We start from the raw sequence: 25,721 nt of genomic DNA, 5'->3' as shown, positions 1-25,721 counted from the left end.
TGGTCACAACTCCCAGGTGCTCGTAACAATCTGTTTTCCTGCCACCTCAGGTCTGCAGTCAGGTTAGACTAACTTAGCAGTGTTTTTCCTGGGCCTGGCATGTAGAAGGCTTTCTGTAAATAGTTGTTGAATGGAGAGACAGACAGGGTAAATGGAGCGAACCCAGAATTCCCTGGAAGTCAGGGCAGTGAGACAGCCATAGACTCCAGTTAAGCATCGTGGAAGACAAAAGAATTTCCTCCCATGGTGCCAGATTAGACCTGCACCACACAGAGGCTTCCCTTTAGACTGGTGTCCACGATCTGAGGACCGGGAGCTCTTGGGAAGGGGTTCATCAGAATCTGGGCCGACCCTGCCTCTCTGCTGCATAGGACACCATGTCACTCTGCTTCTGGGGCAAGGGAGGTGCTCCCTGGATGTGCCAGGTGCTCACCAGATGTGCAGGGGAGAGACACGCCAGGCCCGTTTAAAGACTGTCACAACTCTAGAATTCTCGCCTCCCCCAGTGCTGTACAAGATGCACCGTCCCTCACATGCCCAGGCCCCAGTGAGGTGTTAGATCTGATTAGAGATGAATGTGGGATCCTGGGCCTGTCGCAGCTGTGAGGCAGACAGTAAAAACAGCGTGTGCGAAGGGACGGCAGGCAGCTGTGGGGTCAGCATGAGAGGCGCACTCATAAAGAACTGTCAGAGGGATCTTCAGGCTAGTCTGGAGGCTCACTCAAGGCCTTTAATACCTGTCACGTCTCAGCACCACACAGCTCCGAGAGGGCTCCGATGTCACTGCAGCTCAGTTGATAGGGGACAGCCTTTAATATTCCCTTCCTTTACAGGAATCTTCTCCGAAGGTTCATGTTTGCCTTCCGGCCCTGCTCCCAAAGGTTGTAAATAAATCTATTCCCCACATACCCTTTCCATGCCTCCTCACCGTAGGTTTGTCTCCTCTTCTCGGCTCTGCTTGTATTTTTCAGCTTCTGAATTTCCTTATTTTTTATCCAAGTTATACATGTACGTTGTTTTAGAAGTCAGGTAGAGGGACACCTGGGTGGCTCCGTTGGTTAAGCACTGACTTCAGCTCAGGTCCATGATCTCACAGTTTGTGAGTTCAAGCCCCACGTCGGGCTCTGTGCTGACAGCTCAGAGCCTGGACCCTACTTCAGATTCTGTGTGTCCTCCTCTCTCTGCCCTTCCCCCGCTCTCTCTCTCTCTTTCTCTCAAAAATAAGTAAACATTAGAACATTTTTAAATAAATAACTAAAAGGTAGCAGCACAAGATTTATTAACAACAGCAGCGGTATGCTGCTTCACCGCCCCCAGCCCAGGTCCCACTCACCAGAGGCAGCTGCCTGCCTTCCTCCTCCCCAACAGTCTTTTAATATTTGTAAAGGATAATACATTCAGAGCAAATGCCTTTAATATGGTTAAAAATTAAGGACTAAAGACAGCAAAATGTATCTCACCCACCACCTCTTGTTCCAGAGATTCGATCGTTTATACATAAACAAATGTGTGTATTTTCCTGGTTTTTTTCATACAGATTTTTCTATACCTAGGAGAACTCTAGAATGTTGCCTTCCTCTCTCCCTCCCCCACCCTCTCCGTCTCCCTTGCCCTCTCCAGCTGCACGGTCTTTCATCATAGGGAAAGAGATGTACCATAATCCACTTGACCAGTGAGGAGCATTTGGGTTGTGTCTATTCTCTTGCCGTTCAAGCAGTGCTACACTGCAGTCCTTACTCCTGGGTCCCCAGGCTGGAAACGTGTCATAAGCTCAAGTGATGTAAGAGGAATCACTGGCTCTGGGGGTATGCACATCTAAAATGTTGCTGGTTGGCACTTCCTTGAGCGAGCGGGGTGTGAGGGCGCCTGTGTCCTCCCACTCGTCCACCATAACACATGATCAGACTTTTAGACTTTGAGGCAAACATGTTCATGTCTTATAGACCTTTATTTTGGTCAGTACCTTCAGGTTTCTAAACTATATGCTTATCCTGGTTCAGGTTTCTAAACTATATGCTTATCCTGCTGCTGTTACCAAAATTATCTATCATCTCCCTACTTTGGAAGATAAGGATTTAGCTTCCTTACCCTTCCCTCCCATGATCGTATTTCTCTCCCTCTCCCCTCTTCTCACTCCCGTTAAATCAGTTTTTAGCATTTAGCATTGGCATTAGTATGACTGACTATTGTTCTGGGCTAAGCCACATAGTTTGCTAAAATTTCCTTTCTTTGTAATATAATTTGTTATTCCTGGAGTTAAAAATTACTTAGGGGGCGCCTGGGTGGCTCAGTTGGTTGGGCATCCGACTTCCGCTCAGGTCATGATTTCACGATTCGAGGGTTCCAGCCCTGCATCTGGCTCTGTGCTAAGAGCACGGAACCCGCTTTGGATCCTCTGTCTCCCTCTCTCTCTGTTCCTCCCCTGCTCGTTCTCTCTCTCTCTCTCTCTGTCTCTCTCTCTCAAAAGTAAATAAACATTTTTAAAAATTACTTAGTTTTCCATATTATCTGTCATTCATTAATTTTATAGGTACATATCACTTATTTTTGTCAGAGCCACACAAATCCCCGCAGCCTAACACCTCTTGGTTTTTCCCTCTTGGAGCCCTGCCTTCCCTCTCCTGCAGGGTTGGTCCCCTTAAGCCTCTGCTCAGCTCTCGTCCTCAACTTTCCCTTCCCATCCTCCTGGGTCATCTCTTTTCTGGATCCTGTAACTTTCTTTGCCTTAGTTTAATCCTTTGTTATTGATGGAGTACATTTTCCAGAAGTTTCTAGTGAATACCCTGGAGGTAAATGTTTTCAGATTTATATGCCTGAATCCAAGTTTCTTTATTCTATCCAAATATGTGACTTGGCTAGGAATAGCCCTCTGGCTGGGACTAATTTCTCCCTCAACACTTAGAAGGAACAGCTCAGCTCTATCTTCTCCTGACTCCCAGTGTTGCTCTTGAAAAATCTCATGTAATTTTGGTTCCCTCATCTTTAGGTTGATTTGCGTTTGCCCTGTCCAGAAACATTTAGATCTTCTGAAATTTCTCAATAATATGTTTTGTGTTCTTACCTATTGTAGTGACCATTCAGTGGGCTCTTTAATTTAGTAAGTTATGTCCTCCATATATGGGAAAATTTCTTTTTACTTTGACAGTATTATAGCTCATACCTTCTCTGCTCTTTTTTTTCTGGGACACCTCCTAGTTGGATAGTGGACCTCTTAGTTGGTCCTCTCATTTTCTTATCCTTTTTCTTCTATTTTCTATCTTTGCTGTCTTGTTGGATGTTCCACAAAATTTCAACTTAAGCTTCGTTAGATTTTTTTATTTCAACATAGCCTCAATTGATAAGAGCATTTTCTTGTTCTCTGAATATCCCCTTTCATATCATCTTATTCTTATTTCAAGAGTGTATGGGGCATCTGAGTGGCTCAGTTGGTTAAGCATCTGATTTCGGCTCGGGTCATGATCTCACCGTTCGTGAGTTCAGGCCCCGCGCCGGACTCTGCTGACAGCTCAGAGCCTGGAGCCTGCTTTGGTTTCTGTGTCTCCCTCTCTCTCTCTCTCTCTCTTTCTCTCTGTTCCTCCCCCACTCTCACTCTGTCTCGCTCTCAAAAATAAATCAAGATTACAAAAAAAAATTTTTTTTAAAGAGTATAATAATTCTTTTATCTATCTGGCAGTGTATAGGGGTTTATTCCTGAAGTTTTATTCTGTCTACTGAATTATAACTGTATCTTCTGAATTATTTTTCTTTTCTCTGTGCTTTTGGTCTCTCTTTTCCATCTTAGGATTTTTGGTGATCCTCGACTGGCTGTTCTCCTTCAAACCTTAGGTGATGAGAAAGCTGGTTGGAAGATTTTCGTGTGAGGGTGGGTTTGCGGGCTTCCTTCTGGGTTATCAGACAGGGATTTGGTGTTTCACTGGGAGATCCCTGCCTGATCTCATTCAGGTCCAGCACAACAGCTGCCTTCTGTTTCTTCTCACCGGAACACTCTTCCAGATCCATGTGGCCATTTACTCCGCTGGTGTAGGTCTTCGCTCACTTGTCACCTACCAGAGCGAACTTCCTTAAATATGTTCTCTAAAAGCAGTGTGCACTTCTGAATCTGCTTACACTGCTTTACTTTTCTACTTAGCCCTATATTTATTTGTCTCTTTCTCCCACTAGAATGTAGGCTTCTTGATGGCAGAGTCTAAAATAGGGCCTACTCCATAGTAAGCACTGAATAAATATCTATGGAAAGCAGACTGGAGGGACAGGAAGAAAGAAACTGGATAAGTGGCTCTCGGTCTTTCCTCTTGGGCTGGTTAGAGTCTCCAGAGGGATCCTCCAGTGTCTTGCGTGGGGATTAAGCCTGGATGACGGTGGCCTGAAAGCCAAGACAAGGAGGGTAGGGGACTGGAAGTCTCACCATTTGAGACATTCACTTCATGTAAATCCTTCTTCATAGACCCCTAGGTTCCCACCCTCTACTGTGCCTCGATCCCCTGGAGTAGACCCTCTCTGTTCAAGGACTCCAGAGTGAAATCTCTGTCTTCTGCCAAGGTGGGAGAGTGCTCATCCCTGCTGTACAGGAGGAAGGAGAAGGGATATGGGGAGTCAATTTGCTCCTTTCACCTACTTTCAACCAGTTCTCATAGTTGAGTCCCCTGTATAACCCCCACCTTCCAAGGTAACTGATGACGCAGGGACACGAGCTTTTCTAGGGTTCTGTAGTGTGAATCTACTTGCTTCCTGTGCATTGTCTCTCAGGCAAAAACACAGAGAGGGTAATGTGTCTTCACTGTTTCTCTGCTTGGCGTGTGTGCGTGCGTGTGTGTTAGAACACATATATTTACTATTTGATATGATGCATATATTAGATTTCCTTACTGCCCTTTTAGTGGAGGGAGCAAAGATTAACCCGTGTGTTCAGTTTGCCATGTTTAACTGCCAGTGTGGCCCTGGCCATCTTCCCAGTGTTTACCAGGTCTGCTCCAAAAAAGTTCTGACCCTGGCATTCTCTTTATAGCATAGGCATCAGAATCACATAATTTTCCAGAACCTAAAAGACCAGCTTCCCTTGGTACAGGATCTACAGGACCCCAGAGAAGGTAGGATGAGGCTTAGGATGGAAAGCCAATCTCAGCTGAGTCCTGCTGCCTTCCTTTCTCTGGTGGCCCTTGTCACCAGAGCCATTCACACAAGCCTGGCACCTACAGATGGCCGCTGCACCCCTCCCCAAGCCGGCAGCTCTCCTGTCCTCTGCTCCCACAAAGACGCACGTGTCCCCGGAGCCAGCGGCGCTACCTGGCAATCCACATGCCCACCGAGGGGCTGACTCCACCTAGCCCCCTACGTTTTATATTTGCCCTTTGGTTAACTCCACCCCTGGTAAATTCTTTCTCGTATAAACACAGGCACTGTTTCACTGCCTTTCTTCTCCCTCTTTTTTTCTCTATTTCAAGAACTGTTTAAAATGCAGAAAAGAATAAGAAGTATTATAACATTCACTCACATACTCATCCCCAGAATTGACTGTAGTTAATATTTCTCACATGCACTTCATCTTTTTTATTTTAATCAAAGAAATAAAACATTCCAGTTAATGATGAAGCCTCCTTTGTACTCCCGTCAGCAAACCCATTCCTCACCCTCTCTCTGAGACAACCACTGTCATGAACTCAGCCTATCTCCTTCCAGAATATTTAAGAATATTTTGTAAGCATGCTTGTTTCCATGAGTAATGTGTGCGGCTGTAGGGGTGGGGGGCACATTGTAGATGCAGTCCCCTGACTTGCCTGTCAGTACGACCCCATGTGTTCTCCATGTCTCCATGCTGATCTGCGTGGAGAGGGAGCACCTAGGGAGCCTCTTCTTCGCTCTTCCATACATGTGAGTATGAAGACAGAACAGCAGCCTGCAGCCACTGTGCGCCCACCGTGTGCCAAACACCATCGCCCCATTGAACCCTTCCAACCAGTTCACCGCCATTGCATGTAGGGACCCAGAGGTCAGCCTGCGATCCGCTCACGCGCGTGATCTCCAGCTTGGCATCACGGTACCAGCACATAAATGAGGTCTGAAACTCGAGGACCCAGGCGACAGGGATTAGTCAGTGCCCCAGCCTCTCGGTCAGAAAGTTCCTCACTGTGCCCTTGGGTGGAAGGAGCACAGACAGCCATTAAATCTGGCTTCTGTTGACTCTACACCTGGTGGCACTGGAATGTGGACAGATTACCTCTCTTTCTGCCTCAGTGTCTCACCTCAGAAATGGGATTGCAGTTGGCTGCCTCGGTACCTAACAGATTGCTGGCAACCAAATGTGATAGATCATGATTGCGAAGCACTTTGTGACCACGCAGTGGTCTGCAGACAGAGGACAGCTCCTGGCCTACTTTTTCACTCCTAAACAGACCACCTACCGTATGCCAGCCACAGGCGCCTGATTGCATGCGCCTGACAGTACTTAATCCTTCGTCAAGCAGCAGCTTTAGAGAGACTGTTCTCGAGCTCTTGTTTTTCTGGCTTGTTTAATTACCACGATGGCAACAACATCATTTTCTTCCTTTTTTTTTTTTTTTTTTAACTTCATATATATAATAGTTCAGCCTCATTATGGGTTAAATTGAATGTTATGGGTGGGTCTGGAAACCCAACCAAAATTTATAACTTTATTTCTCTGGAAAAATTGCTTCCAAGCTTCAACCAATTACAAGGGAAGCGTTGGAACACCACCAGTTTGTGAGTTGGGACCAATGCACTGTTGACATTGTTCTCTCCGTAGTTCACAGAAGGGTAGCTGATCTCCCCAGAGAGATCAGGAAGCCCATAAGGGCCAGCACTACGTCTTGCGTGGATCCCCTGGAAAATCAGGTGCCAGGCTCTAGAGTATATTCAAGAAATGCTTGCATAATTCCTCCAAAGCCCAGCCACCTTGACTGCCTCCAAGAAATGGGTGCTGATGGGGTGCCATGGGTACCCCTGGGAACCTCTGCAGTAGTCAGTAAATCGCATAGTAACAAACTTGGTGACTCCCAGATGAGGCCCAGGAAAGCAGTGTGTCCTGTCCAGACTCTTTTGGCTGAATAGTAATTATAGTAGTAATAACAATACCATCTCCGGTAGTAATAACAGTCCCATTTTTAGTGCTTTAGTACTTAGTACATGGTTCTAGATGTTTTATACTTGTTAATGTATTTAATCTTTACCCAAAAAAGCTAGATATTTTTATTATCTTCATTTTACAGATGAGGAGCCTGAAGCCCAGAGAGGTTAAGCAGCTTGCCTAAGGTCACAGAGCTGGTAAAAGTGCAAAACTGAGATTCTGACCCAGAGCCCATGTTGTCAACCAGTGTGCCGTACCACCTCTATTTCATGAAGGGCCAGGATCAAAGCCTCCTGTCTTGACTGTCACCCCCCTTGCCCTGCCCCGTTCCCCCCCACTAGAAATATCTTGCATAATAGTATAGCATTGGCATGTTCACTTGCTTCATGTCACATGATCTGCATTAAAACCTTGAGTAGTAGGCAGGACAGGTACTTTTCAAAAATGCTTACCTCTACATTCTACCAAATTCAGTGCAGAAAAGTACAAAAGTGTAGTAAATATCTCTGGGAATTCTTTCATCCAAAGCTAAAATCCTGATCAACATTTTGACAAACATTCTTTCGGATCTCCCTCTGAACACATCTGTGTGTAGATACATATTTACACTCCCCGGTCCTTCGGTCCTTCGGAGCGCACTCCAGGTGAGGTTACTTCTGTAACCGGGGGAGCCTGTTCTTGAGCCTGCAGCTCAAGGTGGGGAGTGGTTCCTGTGGTCGAGAGCCCCTCCTGCGAGTAACAGCTTGGGACTTCAGTCCAGGGTAGGGCTTTCTGTTTTAGTGTAAGTGCTCGAAGCAGAGACCACATGTGCTTTGACACCCGTTGCTCCTGTGCAGACACTTCCTCCGTCACCCAGTCATGGCCGTGAGCCAAAATGGGTGCCGCGCCCCTAAGACTCCATTGCCTCCCTGGGCATGCTGCCTGCTAAGGAAGGGACTCAGGGTACTTGGCAAGGAGGGATATTTTATACAGTTGTCAGTAAAGCTCAATAAATATGGCAGTGGAGCCTCGTGTGGACCGAGTGATGGCTGTAGTTTCCTGGCGCTGTGAGATCGCGGCTCAGGCAGCCGTCCTCCAGTTGCACGGTGATTGCATACACGGCCCCAACGTGACAAGGACTTCCGGGGCCACCTTATCATGTCCCCATCGAGCAGCATTTAAAGTTGTTTGCAAGAAGTTGAGGGGAAATGGGATCTGATACTTGGGTAGGGAGAGATGCTCATTACCTCACCCTAACCAGCATCCCTTCCTCCTGATATTTTGTTTTAGGGTCGGTATCCAGTTTTGCTGAAAATGAAATCATCTTGCAACTCTCAGGCTGTGTTAGTGAAAATGAACTCTAATGTGATTAGATATTAATGCGGTGTAATGGAGGATTGGTATTAAATTGAGGCCTTCTGATCTTATTACTCCACAAATGCTCCCTCCCACTTGGGCTGCTGCCCTGCCAGCCCTGCTTCCCCAGGCACAGGCAGGGGGCACACGTGCCCAAGCCGTGAGCCCGCTGCCCAGGGAGCCCAGCTCTGCCCAAGGTGACTCCCGCGAGATCTCCCTCCCTTCACTGCCTTGGGCTCCCAGCCCTGTTGTGAGAGGAGGACAGGTGGGACCTCAGGAGGCATCATTTGGATCCCCCAGCACTCTCAGGGCCACAAGCATGTTGTTGAAGACCGTGAGCCAAGTTTTACCTCTATGTCCAGAAGCACTTAAGGATTTTTTTGATAGGCATGCAGCTAGAAACCTAAGAACACAGTCTGCACCTCCTCCACACCCAGCCCCTCTCCACTCCAGTCCTTTTTCTGAAACCGATCGGAACATAATAGTTGTCAGCGGCTGCTGTCACTTGTCCTGGCTCTGTCTCCCTTTCCTGGAGGGCTGGTCTGAGAAGCAGGCAGTGGCCCAGACTCAGTGTGTGCTTCCCTTAGGAACTGGGATGGGCCTCTGCTGCCCCACGCAGCGTGGACCCCTCGCTTCCTCTGACCTGCCAGAGGAAGGATGCCAGTCCGTCAGTCACACAGCTCACTTCAGAAGTGACAGGTTTGCCTGTGGGAGCCCAGGTCCAGGGTTGAAGCCCCACAGGGCCTCCCTCTGTAGCCCTGGCCCCAGCCCACGGGCTGCATCCCATCCAGCAGACTCCCCAGGGGAGCCACATGGGTGTGGGAGCAAACCCCCCCCCCCCAACCGAGGACAGGGGCCAAGAGTGCAGTCTCTGGGGATGATCAGATGGCATCACCTTCACATATGAATGATAGCATTTTTGCAAAGAGAATGATTTTTCTTACGCTGTTTCCAGAAAACTGCTTTCAGAGGCACAGACTTTGCACACAGGATGGTAACGACTTTTTAATGACCTGAAGGGGCCTGGGTGTCCGGGCAGCAGTGAATCAATCTCAGTGGGAGGCTCACAGTGAGAGAGAAGATGGAACACCTGAAACCAAAGGGGGAAAAAACAAACCACAAATACATATATTTTCTTTGGTAGCATTGCTTGGTAATTAGACAATTACAGGAAACAGCTTCCCAGCAGCTGGCATCTCCACTGTGTGAGCGGAGGAGGGATGGCAACAACTGTGAACTCCTCACATTTATTACAGAAAATATTATTGGAGTTTACAGTCGTGGGTGCCGAGCTCTCCTCCAGTGCATTCTGATGAGCTGTGAGCCTTAAACCAAGAGCAGAGCTCCTCCTCTCGGGGTTGCTTCAGAGCCTGCCTGGCTGGGCTTTAAAGCAGCTGGCTTTGAGCCCGCCCAGAGACTGGCAGGTCCTGAGAATAAGCCCTTGGGGAGATGCCTTTGGAAGCAGGAAAGGGGGGGAGGTGGAGGCCTGTGGAGAAGCCTTGTCTTCTTCCCCAGGTGCCACCACTTGCACTCATGGCAGTGAGTGAGCCCCTCCTCCCCCTCCCCTTGCCCTGCCCTGCTCAGTCCACATTCCTGCCCTGGTTCAAAACTCTCCTCCCAGAACCCACCACGCCTCTCAGGCGCACGCCCATTCAGCCAACAGGCCCGTTTCACAGATGAGGAAATGTGTTTTGTGAACTCTCACTGACCTTGATCACTTTTCGGCCTCACAATTGTTCCCTCGTGAACTTGGTCTGTACTTTGTGTGTGTTGACGGGGGAGCTTTATGTGAGTCCCAGGTTGCCTTCACAGAAGGTAGGGACACTACATACTGACTGCCTTCCTCAGGCACACATGAGGGAGAGCCCTGTTCCCATTCCCCTCCCCGCCCCCTCCGCCCCTGCCACCTCACAGGCCTCCTGAGGATAGAGGACAGGCACCCTCCTTCCTCAGCACCTGGCTCCCCCTGCCTGCCGACAGGGTTAACCGTACAATCTAACCAGGCAAATGGTTGTGCTTCCTCTCACAGGTCCTGGCAATCTGTAACTTTTGAAAGACAGCCTGCCTCCTTCATCCGAATCGTGGGAACACACAACACAGCAAATGAGGTAAGGGTCTCCTTTCATGAAAGACGCTGTGCTGTTTCATGATGTCCAGGTAAATGCTGCATCCCGAGTTAAGTGGAACTGTTTGTTCTCCCCGCTAATGGCCTGTTGTTCAGACAGCTCGGTACAGAAGAAAGTCCTGCTCCTGCACAGTGGGGATATCATTATCATTTCTAGATGTCTCTTCACTGGGAAATGAGAGCCAACTCCTATGGCTTTGCTTACTCCCACCAGCCTCCCTATGGAATCGGCAACCACAGAGACCTTGAGAGGTCAAACAACCCTGTCCTCAAGTCTTCTGCCCTCCCAGACGACAGCTATTTCAGAGGTCCCTCAGTGCTCTGAACATGGTGTTTAAGGGACCCCAGCCCCACGGGACCACCGTGGAAGACAGTTGCTGGTTTTCTCTGCCTGTCTATTCTGTCCTGGGCCAGACTGCACATAAATGTTTCTGAGTGGGCCTGTTCCTCCACTGGTGTCCAGGTCTGGATCGCCCCAGCAGATCATGTTGTTTGTAGACGTCCCTTCATTTTTGGAGTTAACGGGGGGAGAGTGGGCAGGTTGTTTCCCCCCATTTTGGGTACCCACAGTCAGGGCAGCAGTCAGGTGATGGGTCTGAGCCTCAAACCACCAGGCTGTTTTCTCGGGAATGTAAATGGCCCCAGAAAAATGCACTGGATCCCTTGGATCAGGAGAGAGAAGACAGTGCCCTTGGTGAACAGAGAAACCAGGACACTTGAGTGTGAGGGAGGGCATGATTCCTAATCACACCAGGACGGCAAGTGTAAACCAGACATGAGCCAGGCACGCCTGGACCGTCATCCCCTCGACAATATGGATTTCCAGTGAGCTCACGGGGGCACCTGCGGATTCAGTCACTCCATTTAAGATGTGAATAGTGTCAGTCAACTGTAAGTTCGTTACTTACCTTTTCTGTTCTTTGGGTGTTGAGTGAGCACTAGTGGCCACTCTGTTGGCTTCATCTGCTTATTACACCCTTGCTTTTTATACAGTCATGAGTGTTGAGTGTGAACCTCTGAAGGACTGCTAGTTAAAGGCAGGAATCACGGGGTGCCTGAATGGCTCGGTTGGTTGAGCGTCCAACTCTTGGTTTTGGCTCAGGTCATGATCTCATAGTCCAGTGGGTTGGAGCCCCATGTCGGGCTCTGTGCTTCAGCATGGAGCCTGCTTGGTATTCTCTGCTCCTCCCCCCACTCTCGTTTGTGTGTGTGCATGCTCTCTCTGTCTCTCTCTCTCTCTCTCTTTCTCTCTTTCTCAAAATAAATAAACTTAAAAAAAGACAGGAATCATAAGGAACAGGAAAGCTGAAACTCAAGAGGAAATGAAAGGCATCAAAATAGTAACCATTCTGTAGTTTTCACCTCAACGTGGTATTTCTCAGCTCTGCACAAGACTGGCTTCATGGGCATATGACCAGGGCAGTTGCGTGAGGCTCCACACCCAGAAGGGGACTCTGTGCTTGGGGTTTATGTTCTCCAGCACCATCTTGAATTCTTCACAATTTAACCTGTGAATTTGTTTTCATAATGGGAGCTCCATGGGGAAGTGGAGCACTCACCAGGGGCCGGGAGCCTCAGTTTACACACAGACCCACCTCTGCCCCCTCTCACCTTCCCAGGACAGGTTCTCAGCCACCCACTGACCCCTGGTACCTAGACCTGCCCAGCCTCCCCATCCTAGCCTGACCCATGCCTCCCACCACGCTCCACTCCCCCTGGAGGCCCAGCGTGTTTGCAGGGAGGGTCAGGGTCTGGTGTGACCCTCACCTGAGTCACGGGATAGGGCCCCGGGCGCCTATGTGGGTCTGCCCCGGCCTCGGAGTCCCCTTGCCCAAGGGATTGCAACATTAAGTAGCAAAAGAAAACCCTGTGTCCGGTCAAGAGAGGAACTGTGGGAGAAAACATAAAGCTTTATTCCTGCTTTTTTGAACAGAAGGCTCTACATTTTCATTTTGTGCTGAGCCCTGCACATTACATAGCTGGCCCTGGGTTCGTGCATTGTGGTTGTCAAATCAGAATTCTCCAGAGCATACCAGGGTGTTTCTGGTACTTCAACTTGCATTCTCAAAACTGAAAATATTGTGATAATTTATACTCATTTTGCCTTTTTATTCATTTGCATTTGCATTTTATTCATTTAGAACAGTGTGCCTACAGTGTGCTTCTTAGAGAGCAGAGCTTATAAACAGTAGTCTGAAACTTTCTCTCTTACCTCTTCATTTCTAACCAAACCTGAAAATTGTAAAAGTAAACAAATTGATATTTGTTAAGGCACAAAATTAAAGAACTCTAAATATCAGGTCATAAAAGCACTTTTTTTTTTTTTTGATGAGGTAACAAAAGTAAATTTGAATCTGAATCAATGTATATTTGAGGCCCAAACCAAATATCCTATTTTTAAAAATTTTTTTCTAATCTTTTTAAAAAATTGTAATTTCAGTAAAGTTAACATACAGTGTTAATATTAGTTTTAAGTGTACAATATAGTGATTCAACCGTCCCATACATTACTCAGCATATTTTTTAAATTTTGCCAATCAATCCCAATTTTTTTGCCACTTATACTTACATTAAGTTATGTGTTTTTTATTTACCAAGTTGGAAAACAATTTAAATTTATCTTCACATAATATATCAAGCTAAAATTGAATATTTTTCATGTGCAGTCACTTCTTATATAATACATCCCCAAAAAACAAACCAGTTCTGTCTTTAATCCCTACATGGGACTCTGCAGTCTAGTATTCCAGCAGAAGGAATTCTAGGTCAGAGAAGGCCAGGGAGCACTGGGATGTATCTAGGAGGGTCTCCCGGCACTCAGCCCCAACCCTGTCACCTACCTCAGTAACCAAATGAGGAATAATTTCCCATTACAGAACCCTAAAGTTGGATTGCAAGACCTTCTCCTCCCAATGAGTTTCCAGAACTGTCTATGCAGGGAACTCCAAGTACACTCACCAGCCCGTCTGTACAGGTTGACTAATTAACCGGTGATCTGTTGCATCTGGCTGAGCAGCAACTTGCCAGGCTGCCTGACTGAGTCAGTTATTGTTCAGGGAAAAAAGCCTCAATGTGGTGTTGCCAACTGGGAAACATCTGAAATCATAACATGAATAATGAATGGGATCATAAGGCAACACCCACAAACTGTCTTTCTCAGAGCACACAAGAAGACGCAAAAGTGCTGAATCTCCCTGAGTGTCAAGAATCTAGCACTCTCTCAGGGCCCCTGGGTGGCTCAGTCAGATGAGCGTCCAACTTCGGCTCAGGTCGTGATCTCATGGTTCGTGGGTTCAAGCCCCAGGTCAGGCTCTGTGCTGACAGCTCAGAGCCTGGAGCCTTGCTTCGGATTCTGTGTCTCATTCTCTGCCCCCACCCCCTTGCACTCTGTCTCTCTCTCTCTCAAAAATAAATATTAACCAAAAGAAATTGTTTTCTTTAAAGAATATGGCAGCTCTCAAAGCATTCTCTCCTACAGCATACTAGTTTTGGAAAAAGTATCACCTATCTTAGAGAACAGTGGGAATGTGTCTAAGTTGGGGTGGTGATGTTCAGAGGTGTGAGAGACAAGGCTGTAGTATAGGAAGAGGGGTGACTAAGGTTGGTGGGGCAGGACTCCTGGGGAAGGCAGCCCTGGAGGAGAGCCATGATGGCACAGACAGCCAGGGAAAGGAGGCTGGGGGCAGAGTCAGGAAACCAGGATGGCAGGGAGGTGGGGTCCAGGGTAAGCCCATCTCTAGTCCCATGGAAGCCAGAAATCTGCCATCAGGGTATTGGGGTCTGGGCCCCTCTGTCTCACAGTTGAGGGTGGTATAGGGAGAGGCAGAACTTCCTCAGCCTGTCACTGCTTGTTTGCCAAATGACACCTGTGGCCTTCATTTAGTCAGAAGCAGGACCTTTAGATACTGAGTGTTACCAACCCACAGGCTTTGTGCTAATTTCAAGAAGCGTAGATGGGATTGGTTTTGAGCATGTGTGGGTAACAGAGAAATGTGGGTAACTGCCACATCTCCCAGGAAGACTGTTTTCTGCAGGTGCTGCCCCCTCCAGGGAGAAGGTCTGACAGGGGATGGCAGGGAAGGCCCAGCTCAGAGGTTCCTCTGACTTGAACACTCCTGGGGGGCGCGGGCGGTCTGTTTTGGTGGCAGGTGGAAAGTGGCCCGCACAGTGTGTCAGTGGCTGGGGCTACTAGCAGCTTGCGGCTGTGGTGCTGGAACCTACCCCGACCCCGGATCCCGGCTGCTGCTGGAACAGCAGAGGCCTCTGAGCTGAAACAGCCTGGGATTTCCTGCCCAGCGTGGGTGTGCATCCCACCCCAACCAGCCAGGCCTTCCTGCACCCGAGGTCCGCCTGCGACCGCTGCATGTTAATTTCCCCGCTTCCCTGCGATCGGGCTCTCAGGTGACAGCAGCCTCAGCCACTGTGGAGGTTCAGATTTCTTGATCACCTGTTTTGGCACGCTTCTGATTTCCTGCAGCATTTCATCCCTTTCCTCTGGGAAGTGTGTGTCTGCTGCTGGCATCTGTCTCTCATCTATCCTTTGTGAGCACCGCAGCAATGAATTCATTTCATCTTTTAGCTACGTTTACGACTTCTGTCAATAAATTTCCCTAACGCTTACCTTACAGACTCCACCGCTGCCTCGTGTGACCTCCCGCTCCTTGTGTACTTGGCATCATCCTTGTCACTTATCTTCGCTTCTTACGCTTCCTCTCCCTCCCCGCCAGCGTGTGCTCTGTCATCCCCTGCTCCACAGTCTCCCTGTGCTTGGCTTGTTTCCCACACGGCTCGCGTTTCTCCCCTTTACCCTCGGTTGCCTTTCTTGCATGTCTTCTCTGTCCACGCGCAGGGTTTCCTTTGTCTTCTTGTCCCGCTTGGCACTAGATGGCAGACACGCGTCTTTTAGCATGCCCGCCCTCTCATCCTGCTCTCCTTCAGTTGTTTCCATTTGTCTGATTCTCCCCAGGGCCAGTGGCCCGAAAGGTCCTCCTGGGCTGTTTCCTCAGTCACGTTATAGTGGTCTCAGCCGCCAGTCTGGCAGTCGTGAGGTCGTTCCCGCGTGGTTGCCCATCTTCCTCAACTGCTAATCAACTCTGCGTGTTCAGGAGGCAGGTACTGTTTAGCTTTCTGAGGCTCTCTTTTCTGGAAACGGTCGCAACCCGGGCCTTGTCAACAACACCACAAACGACACGGCAGATCTCCAGTTTCAGCTCTGGAGACCGTGGAGGAGCCCTGCTGCTTTTGAAGCAGCACCTCGCGTGGACCCCTTCGTTTCCATTTCATTAATTATCGTAGCAGGGCCACAGAGGGACATGCCTCCATCCTCAGAGGCCAGACGAGGTCCAGATGAGAGCTGTCTGCAAATCTGTCCGTGTATTAAAGGAAGTAGAAGTGGTACCTGTTTCTTTTTATGGCTTGGATGGGAACCCGGGTTTGAGAGCACGTTCTGGAGTGATTTTTCAGTAGGCAGAGAGCTCAGGGGCACAGATGGCCCCTGGGGGCTCAAAAAGACTATAGAAGAAACTAACTATCTGCAATATAGAAAGACTGGGGTCCCGCTCCCAAGAAGCCACATGCAAACCTTTGCCAAGTCAACAGAAGCTGAGGATAGAGCTGATGGTCTGTAGGCTGCTCTCAGGGTCCCACTTCACCTATTGTGTGTGTGCAGCTGAGGAAAGAGGCTGTGTCATATTTATCTTTGTATCCCAGGCACCTCGCATGGGCCTGGTGCGCATCAGCATAGAGTACCTGTTGGCTGAGTGAGTGAAGGAATTGTTCAGTCTCCCTTGTGCATCAATCAGCCACGTAAAGGGTTCAGTAATACAGGTTCTCACCATCAAGAGACTGTGGTGGTCTAAGGCAGACTTTCTGTAGTCACAATGAAGAGTTTCTTAAACCAGTCACTTTTGTAAGTGGAAAGGTAAATAAGCCACATACCTCAGCATGTCCTAGTTCAAGACCCTTTATAATGATTATTCTTATTATAAATTATAAAACAGGAGCTCATGTGTACTGAGCACTTACTGTGTGGCAGGCTCTATTCCAAACCCTTTAGGTTTATTACACTATCTAACTGTCATATGGAAGTAGATTCTACTCTCACTCACTTTTTAAAAATGAGGTAGCTCAGGGGAACCTGGGTGGCTGTCAGTTAAGCATCCAACTTCAGCTCAGGTCACGATCTCGTGGTTTGTGGGTTCGAGCCCCGCGTCGGGTTCTGTGCTGACAGCTCGGAGCCTGGAGCCTGCTTCAGATTCTGTGTCTCCCTCTCTCTCTGGCCCTTCCCTGTTCGTGCTCTCTCTCTCAAAAATAAATACGTATTAAAAAATAATAATAAAATATTTTTTTAAAAGTGAATTAGCTCAGTACCAAGTGTTGGCAAAGATGAGGAGCAGTGGGCAACTCACATCCAGTGCTGTGAGAGTATGACCTGCTGTAGTTGCCGAAGAGGATGGTTTGGTAAGATCTACTAAAGTTGCACATCTGCATGCTGCCCTAAGACTAAGCATCTCACACTCGTGTGTTTTCTAAAGAAGCTCTTATGCAAGAATGAAAATGTTCACAGCAGCACCATTCGTTCATACCAGACCCAAGTGGGACACCACCCAGTCATCTGTCCAGGGAGATGGATAAGCCAAGCCTAGTACGTCATCCAGGGGGCTGTGATCTACATGATGAATATCACAGCATGCCAAGGGAAAGAAGTCAGATACAAAAGAATACGTAAATTAGGATTATGTTCTTAAAACTTCAAGAACAGGTAAAAGTAACCTATCACATTTGAAGATGTGGACACAGGTGGTAAAACTTAAAAAAAAAAAAAAAAAGCAAAGGAATTATTATTATTAAAACCAGAATTGTGGCTTCCTCAGGGTGGGGAGGCTTGGATCAGGAAGGGCCGGCCATGTGGAGGGACCATGGTACACCAGCAATGTTCCTGGGTTCTTGAAAGTTTGCATGGCTTTTGTTACATAGTTATTCAACAAGCTATACGTTTGCATTTCCATGTACTCTTTGGTGCATGGTTTTCACAGCCAAAATGTTTCAAGCAAAAAGGAAAATTTGATGAGGAAACTAAAGCCAAGTGATGTTAAGTGACTTGCTGGGTCATGCTGCTAGTGAGTGACAGAGTGAGGATTTGAATCCGGGTAATTGGTCTCTCAAAACATCCAGGCTGCTCTGTGTCCCACAAATGCATAATAAATAGTAAAGCCACAGAGGTGAGCCCATCTCTGCCGCGGCACAGTCAGACTTAGCAAGTGGCTTCTGTGGGCACACTTCCTGTGCCAGCCAGTGCCTAGGAGAGAAACCACGGCAGGGCCCTTCCTTAGAGGGATTTCAGCCTCGCGCCTGGTGGAAGTCAGCCACGTGAGGGGCGCCTGAACTCGTGGCACCGTGGAGGGCAGCCCGCGGTGGAGACGGCAGTGCGGGCTGCCAGCCCAAGCAGCACAGCTGGCGTGCGTGGATGCGGGGCCGGGGCCGGAGGAGGGGGTTTCCTTATCCGTGAAATGGGTCAGATGATCCTGGCCCTGGGGACCCCATAGACACGAACGAGATCGTGTCGTGGAGGGTTGCGGAGGGTGGGCGATTGCAGAGTCCCCCGCGCGCTCCGTGCTCGCCGTGGCAGAATAGCAGTCAGCTCGCGAGCTTGCCGCAGGAGGGTCCTGCACACGCTGGCACCAGCAGGACAGAGTGTCAGCAAGTGGCTGCTTGAGCTGCCCTCCAGGACCACTCAGCGCGGAGCCCGGAGTGAGGCAGAATTTATTTACAGGCTTCTGTCAGGCCGGTGAGTGGCTGTGGGTCCCAGTGCCATCCTCGTTCCCATAGCAACATGTGGCTCTAGTGAAGGGAAAAAAACAAAAACAGGGAAATGGGCTCTTTAGAAACAAAACAAAAAGGCTCCTTCCTGGCCTGGTGTTAATTATTTCCCAGAAACCCCCACCAGGTCTGATCACTCCCTCTCTGGTCCCCCCGGGATTTCCCCGGCAGCATCCTCCGGAGGCTGTGCTCTAAGCTTCCAAAGGCAGGTACACGTCACAGCAGTCATAGGCTGGCTCTCAAGGCCAGAACTTCCGGTCGGTCAGCACCAGAACTGAAGCAGACATCCCAGCGGCAGAGACGCAGAGAGATACAGAGAAAGTGGACCAGTGAGCCTCTCCCTCGGAAGACCTACAGACAGAGACGCAGTGTCAGCCCTCAAACTCCCACTTCTGTCAGGGAGAAGGAACTGGGCCATCTGGGGGCATCATGTGGCAGTGATGGGGAAGGGATGTGCACAAAGAAAACCTACTCAGGAAGAGAAATAACGAGCACAAGCCAGGTTTCAGGTGGCACCTGGATGCCCTGTGGGGTATATGCAAGATGGAGGTGGTATTTGCAAGGGCGGGACCAGGTGTGGGCCAGAGACCAGGGAAGCACAGGAACAGCAGGGCCCCGGGCATAGGGACAGGTAAGCCAGCCTGGCATCTAGGAGTTTGCTTAATTAATAGAGGCTTTGCCTGGGTCCCGCACTATATTGCACTTTTTTTTTTTTTTTAATTTTTAATGTTTATTTTTGAGAGAGGGGTGAGGAGCAGAGAGAGAGAGACAGAGGATCTGAGGCAGGCTCTGCGCTGACAGCAGAGACCCCGATGCGGGGCTCGAACCCACGAACAGTGAAATCATGACCTGAGCTGGAGTTGGATACTAATTATGAGCCACCCAGGTGCCCCTCCACCGCACTTCTTGAGAGCAGAGACAGTGTCATGGTATCTTCGTGTCCTAGCACCCAGCCCCGTGCCCCACACACAGTAGCCCCTCCATAAATCAGACTGAGGGCCATAGCTATAGTGCAGTGTTCTGAGGAAAATAAGCTCTCAGGAATCACCTGTGACAACTTGCATCTGAGGAACGAGGAGGAGCTAAAGATTGCACCGGGCTGTCATCCCCATGACCTTGGAGAATGGCAGGGCTGTGGTGGCTGGGGGAAAGTCTGTGGAAGCATTTAGTTACAAGATACTGTAGGACACAGTGAGCGGGAGTTACAGGTGCCATCCACACAAAAATGTGGATTTAAGGAGTACACATGTAGCTCGCAATCCAGGTCAAGTACCTCAGAAGTCGGGCTAAGAAGAAAGGGCTGGAGAGGGTCTAGAAGTAAGCTCTGAGAAATAACCCTGATGTGCAGGCTGGCAAAGTAGGGAACGAGCGGAGGAGGAGAGAGCAGAGGGTGGAAGGGAGGGAGGGCCTCGTGGAGTGTGGCCCAGGAGACCCCAGCACTGGTGCCAGCCTCACCCCCCCCCCCCCCCCGACCAGCTCTGTGACCCCCCAACAAGTCACTTCACTCCCTGGCTCTCAGGACACTTGTCTTTGAAATAAGGAGAGTGAATTCGATCTTAAATCCAGTCTCCTTCCCAGTGAGACAGAAAAAGCAGGAAGATACTTAATTTGTAGCATAATTACAAAAGAAGACCTGTTCTAGGCATCTTTATTCTTAAATGCCTATTATGGAAGACTTGCTTGAGAAGAGGGAAAACGACCCAGCAGTGAGCGTGTGTCATTGCACTTACGCTGCGATCTGCAAGGTCCTCGTGTGTGCCGTGCTGCAGCCGCACCGACTCGGCACCAAACCACTGCCCTGGGAGGCGGCGCCCAAAGAACCTGAGTGGGTGAGGCGTGGGGCCGCCCAGCAGCAAAGAAGGGAGATAACCCGGCTTGTGAGGATAATCTCGAATGGCGTCCTAGTGCCGAGCCAGCAGTTAGCAGCCGGCCCGAAATCTCCAAGCAGCTGGGGCTGCAACGCGGAGCAGACACACATCACCTGGAGGAAGTGAAGAACTTTCCCGGAAAGCTGGGGCTACGCGTGCCGGCCTTCCGGGGCTAGTGGCCACAGACAGACTCTCCCTTGATGTGGGAAGGGGGCCTTGGTAAGGCCACACCTGCCAGGCTCTGCCTGGGAGCTAGAACATCTCCCGTTTCTGTTTCTTAGTTTTTCAAAAATAAAAAGAAGCCACTAATACTCCAGGGCCAACTTAATTACGAAGAGAGTAAATCGCTCTCCCTGGAACTCTGGAGTGTGCACACATCAAAAACAGTAACTGGGGATTGTGGGGCTGCCTGTATTGATAGGTATTGGAAAGACTCTTTTTCCAGAACCTTCCAAGCAGTGAAGTTCCAGGGATCTGTGGGTGCCCTGGCCTACATGAATATGGGAAAGTGATACTGGAAAGTTTAAAAACTTGCCATATAAAAGCAGTGTCACCAAGAAATGTACTTCTACATGTATTAGGACTAAATATTTGTGCAAAACGATGTGGGCATCCTATCATCTGTAAGCAATACTGAAAAAGTATTGTTCAGAATCTGGAAATATCTCCCTCTGAAGAGGGTTTCCTAACTGAAAACAATGGTTTGGGCTGTTCAGATGTACAATTACAGAACTTTTGTTTATAAAAAGGGGTGTTTTGTCAGAGACACTTGGACTTCATTTTTAAAGGAACAAAAAGTAAAACATCCCCGCAGCCTACAGAGGGGACTCTTGACCTCTGCCCCTGAGGTGAGTGTAAGAAAGATGTCAATTGTCACAAGCGTCAGGATCTGTCAATGCTCATTGAACGCACAGTGGGTGTGGGGTGAAGAAAGATCGGCAGTCTTCAGGGTGGCATAATTCAGAAGCCATGTCTCTGTGTCTGACTTACGGGCCGATATCACTGAGAGGTGGTATCTATTTTATAAAGATATGTCACCTTGGAAATGTAAGCTGAAAGCTTGGGTCAGGAATCCTATTTGTATTGGTTGGCATGAAAGCAGTCTGTGAAAATTACTCAGGAGAAACCAGAAAAGCAAGGTAGAGCCACGGATCAACATTTATTAAATTTTCCCAATTTCTGCTACAGTTCACGGCGGACTCTTAGTGCAACTTGGGAAAATTAGCAGAGGCTTCTCTGCTTCTAAAACCCTTGAAGATGTGTCGAGCACAGCGTGCTTGGGGAGTCCCTGTAATGAAAGGCGGCAGACAGCGGCCAGCCGAGGAGCCAGCCCCGTCACCGAGAAGAGGCCAGAGCGTTTGTGCTCATCCTTTCCAGGGTTCACAGAGAAAAAGAACACCCCAGACTATCTCAAACATGTCGAAAATTATGGCTCCCAGAGAGGAAAGGCAAAGTGATAATAAACAGCAGCTACCAAAAAAAGGACACCCGGATAGCGACTAAGGCTGTGTCGGATTCATACACACGACTACATTCCAAATTAGCCGGCTCCTCTCCAGGGATAGATCCAGAGGCCATTGAAGCTGGTTCAGCGAAGGTGCCCCTTTGTGAGCGGCGGCAATCAAACAGGCTAATGGGATACATGATTGCCGAAAAGGGGAAGGGAAAATGATGCGGCGGCGGTCGTAATGGTTTTGCATAAATCAGTAGTGCGACTCTGCCCTGTATGCCTCATTCACTTTTGGTCACATCGTTTCCGAGGGGTATTGCAGTCTTGGGAAGGTTCGCAGGAAAGAAATTGAATTGCACAAGCTTCTGAGTGAAGAGAAACTCAGAACCTGGCTGTTCCACCTAGAGGGAGGCCAGAGGTGCACTTGGGCAGAGCAGCCTGAGGGTGTGGCGGGCAGGTGGCACACTTTCGATGGCACCCCGCGCCCCCGAGCCATCGCTCCCTCCCCTGGTTTCCGTGTGAGAGCAGGGGCCCTGCGGCAGGAGGAGGGAGGCGCTTCAGGCCCCTTCCGACCAACGTGATCCCCGAGGAAGGAGCCAGTTTCCCCACAACAGGCTCGCCTTCCACCCCCGCTCCTGAGAACAGTTAGGCCTCCTCTCTGGGTGCCCAAGGTCCCGACAGGGGGAACGGCAGTTTTGCACGAGATGATGGTGGTGAGGTGCCGTAGCCCAGGACGTGGCGGGTGTTGGCTTCGCACTGTGTTAGGTTCAGCTGGCGGGTGGGTGGATCCTCAACCACAGCCCAGCCTGCACACTGTTCTGCAGACGGGTGAGCCGGCTCAGAGCTGCTTGGCCCTGAGGCAGAATGCCACCACGCATGTGACCTTGGGCACACTGCTGCCTCCTTTGCAGAACAGTAAACTCCTACAGGCAGGGGCACCCCTGCTTAGCGCCTGGTCAGTGTTTGTGCTCAGTGGGGCAGTTGAAGTGTGAAAAACAAAAGCAGGGAAAGGATCTGAAGATGAGGACGGGCCCTCAGAGGTTGGCTGAGCCGGGAGCCCCCTGGGACCCGCTGCTGCCATCTCTGTCCTCCCAGAGAATCCCCGGAGCCTTTTCTTTCCTGTGTCGGTCTCACCTCATCTGTTACCCAGTTCTGTTACTCTTCCTTTAAAAAGGACTCTTTCTGTTTATCCCAAATGGCTAGTCTACATCAGGGGGTTTCAGTGTTGAAGGATTTGTTGTCATCTACCTTCCTCCTTTAACCACTTTTATTAGTTGTCACCATAAACATGTATTTCTTTTGTAATATTTTAAATTTAATCCCTTTTTAAGAGTCTCTTCTGTCCAGAGCCCCTGTCCCCTGCTCCCCACCCAGGTCTGGTCAGTCCCTCATGGCACTGCCCTGGGCCATGGCCCCACTGCACCCAGCCTGCACCCTCCTGCTCTCTCCATCATCACCCTCCCCCCCAAGGCTAGAGCTACAGTAGCCTCCCCTCTCCTGCTGCGCCAAGGGCTCCCTCCTCTGGCCTTTCCTGCTTGGCTGCCTCAAGCTTCCCGACTCAGCTCTGGCATCTCCTCCCCCAGGAAGCATTTCCGACTCCCCCGGGCCGGTTGGGACCCCACCACACCCTCATGGCTCCCTGTAGGCCCAGAGCCATTTGCCTGTCCAGTGAGGTGTCCTTTGTCCTCATCAGATGATGCACCCTCTGAGGGGCCAGGACCCGCATGGTGGGCATGCAGGTGGTGCATCATAAGTGTTGTGGAGTGAATGAATGCACTCAAACCTCCTGACCTCCAGGCCCCATTCACCCAGTTCCTCTAGCCACACCTGCCGCCTGTGTGGGGCTCGCTCTGTCCTCAGCGCCTGGCACGCAGAGGCACCCTTCATTTCCCGACTCCCGCCTGCCCTTTGCCTGCTCGTTCTGATTCCCACTGCACGTTTTACCCCTTCAGTGACTCCAGTCACTGGGTAAGACTTACCCACCTTTCTATTTGTAAAACACCCTTTTCCACTTAAAATCCTCACTACACCAGTTTGTGACTTAATAAAATTAACTGTTTCCTGTGTGTTGCCTTTGAATCTGGCAGAGCCTGCTTGGCTCCCTGGAGATGCTCAGGGAACCCATGTTAAAGTTAATTGGTCCTTCAGCGACACTCAGGATTCCAAGTCCCAAACTGAAGCTCAGCTCGGAGGTGTGGCCCCATCCCCCGGTCCGGTCACATGTGTGCCCACCCCGGGGCCGCATGAACACAGTCAGGCAGCTGGGATTTCCACGGCCTCCAGTCTGCCCTACCTCAGGTGGAAGGACTGACCACTGGTGGCAGGGGAGCAGCGACTATGATTTCTCAGGGAGGAATAGCCAGAGCAGAACACAAAACAGCCAGTGGAGATTCGCTGTCAGCATTGTGAGGTGTGTTGGGGATAACAGCCGTTTGCACTATTATTTTAAAACAGGTGGGTCAAATGGGCTAAAGACGGTTGTGCAGTCAGCATCACCCAAGTTAAGAAAGAAATGCAGGCTAGAAGCAGGAATGACAGTGGAAATGAGGGCAACAAGAAGCAAGCCAGCAAGCATTCATTAGGCACCCACTACATACAGTCTTCCCAGGCTTCACCAGCACCATGCAGAGCAGATGGTAGTGTCGCTGATGTGGACCCTTTCCCAGGTGAGAGGCATGTTCTGAAGGACCAGCTGTTAGCGCCCAGCCTCACTGAGAGTTTTTTAAATTTTATCTTTCAATCCAGAATTTGTACTGATGTGTTTATCATTGTGCAAGGGCTGCATGGGAGAAAGGGCAGCCACACCTCGGTCCTTGAGTTGCAAGGTTGCAAGGTGGGTAGACAGAGGCAGGAGGGGGCCGGGCTTTGGTAGGGGAGCCTAAAGCCTCGCAGGGCCTGTGGGGCAAGAGCTCACCCAGAAATTAAGGACACTGAGGAGAAGGAGGGGGATAAGTCTCAGTCAGTGCAGGGATTAGCATCAGCTCAGGGGCCTGAGGGATAACCTCTGGAGATCGGGGCTGAGAACGCAGGCGATGGGATTACACAAACAACAGCACGATGGGACAGGAAAAGGGCTCAGGGTTGGAAAGGGGAAGGTGCAGTAAGTACAGCATGTTCAGAACATTTCCCTCTCAGAGGGTGGAGATGTGGGCTCTGGGGACAGAGTGTGACCGGTCGGTCGGACTGAGAAAGAGAACAGGATGTTTGCTGGCTTAGGAAAAGCTCCAGGGAGGGGCTTGGGAGAGGGGGCAGGGGTGGGGGTGGGGCTCCAGGCAGCAGAGCTGTGCCCAACAGCACCATCCCCTCCCTCCCAACCCCCCACCCCCTCCTTACTTGGAAAGAGGAGTGTTAATAAAGCCAGAGGACTGTCGCTAACCCACCGAAAGATGGTCTTGTCACTTGAAAAGCTGTGAGAACGTTAAATTGATGGAGGGGAATAGATGGATAGCTGCTACCAGGAAGCTGTTCAAATTTGCCCTGCATGGTACAGGTCAGAGCCAATGGCCCAGACAGTTTAAAATCCCCATGAAAGGCTCTCCCATTGAACTTTTGACCAGTAAGCACCTGCAGATGGGCCCAAGCAGAGAGATGTGCTAGAACAGGCAGAGGAAGGAAAGAGAGGAAAGGTGACACGGGGGTACTGAGGGCAGCTGGCACCGTGAGGCCCCCAGGAAGCACCATGGTGAGGACAGGGCCACCTGAGCTTCAGGGAGTGGAATCTGCTCGCTCTGAGGGAGACCGGCTTTGCCAAAATGAACAGGATAGACCTGAAGACATATGGCCTCAGTCTTCACGTTAGAGTTTGAGATGTGAAATTTGAAACAGCTGTAGATAAATGAATTAAAGTGGGAATGTGGAGAAAATAGTGATGCAGGAAGGTAAGCACAGAATTTATAATCTCATAGTTGATACCACATTTGCCTTCTGTGAATTTGATTCTACAGTAAAAAGGGTGTGTGTGTGTACATGCACATGTGTGTATGTGTGCACGATGCATGTGCATGCACACACTGGAGCCGTGGAGGACATAGAGCCCCCGGGACA

The 25,721-nt window shown here is 49.7% G+C and overlaps 1 protein-coding gene across 3 annotated transcripts in view; it reads left to right on the top strand.

Moving 5' to 3' along the window:
* Window positions 1–25,721, top strand: part of BTBD9 (BTB domain containing 9) — a 413,308-nt gene that overhangs the window by 378,667 nt on the left and 8,920 nt on the right. For all 3 annotated transcript variants that reach the window (XM_042938624.1, XM_042938625.1, XM_042938626.1), the window contains exon 10: window positions 10,446–10,524. In XM_042938624.1, coding sequence (XP_042794558.1) covers window positions 10,446–10,524 — 79 coding nt within the window. The remainder of the gene's footprint in view (window positions 1–10,445; window positions 10,525–25,721) is intronic.

This window comes from Panthera leo, chromosome B2 (assembly GCF_018350215.1).
Source record: "Panthera leo isolate Ple1 chromosome B2, P.leo_Ple1_pat1.1, whole genome shotgun sequence".
NCBI classification, from domain to species: Eukaryota; Metazoa; Chordata; class Mammalia; order Carnivora; family Felidae; genus Panthera; species Panthera leo.
This window is presented reverse-complemented; position numbering and strand designations above follow the sequence as displayed.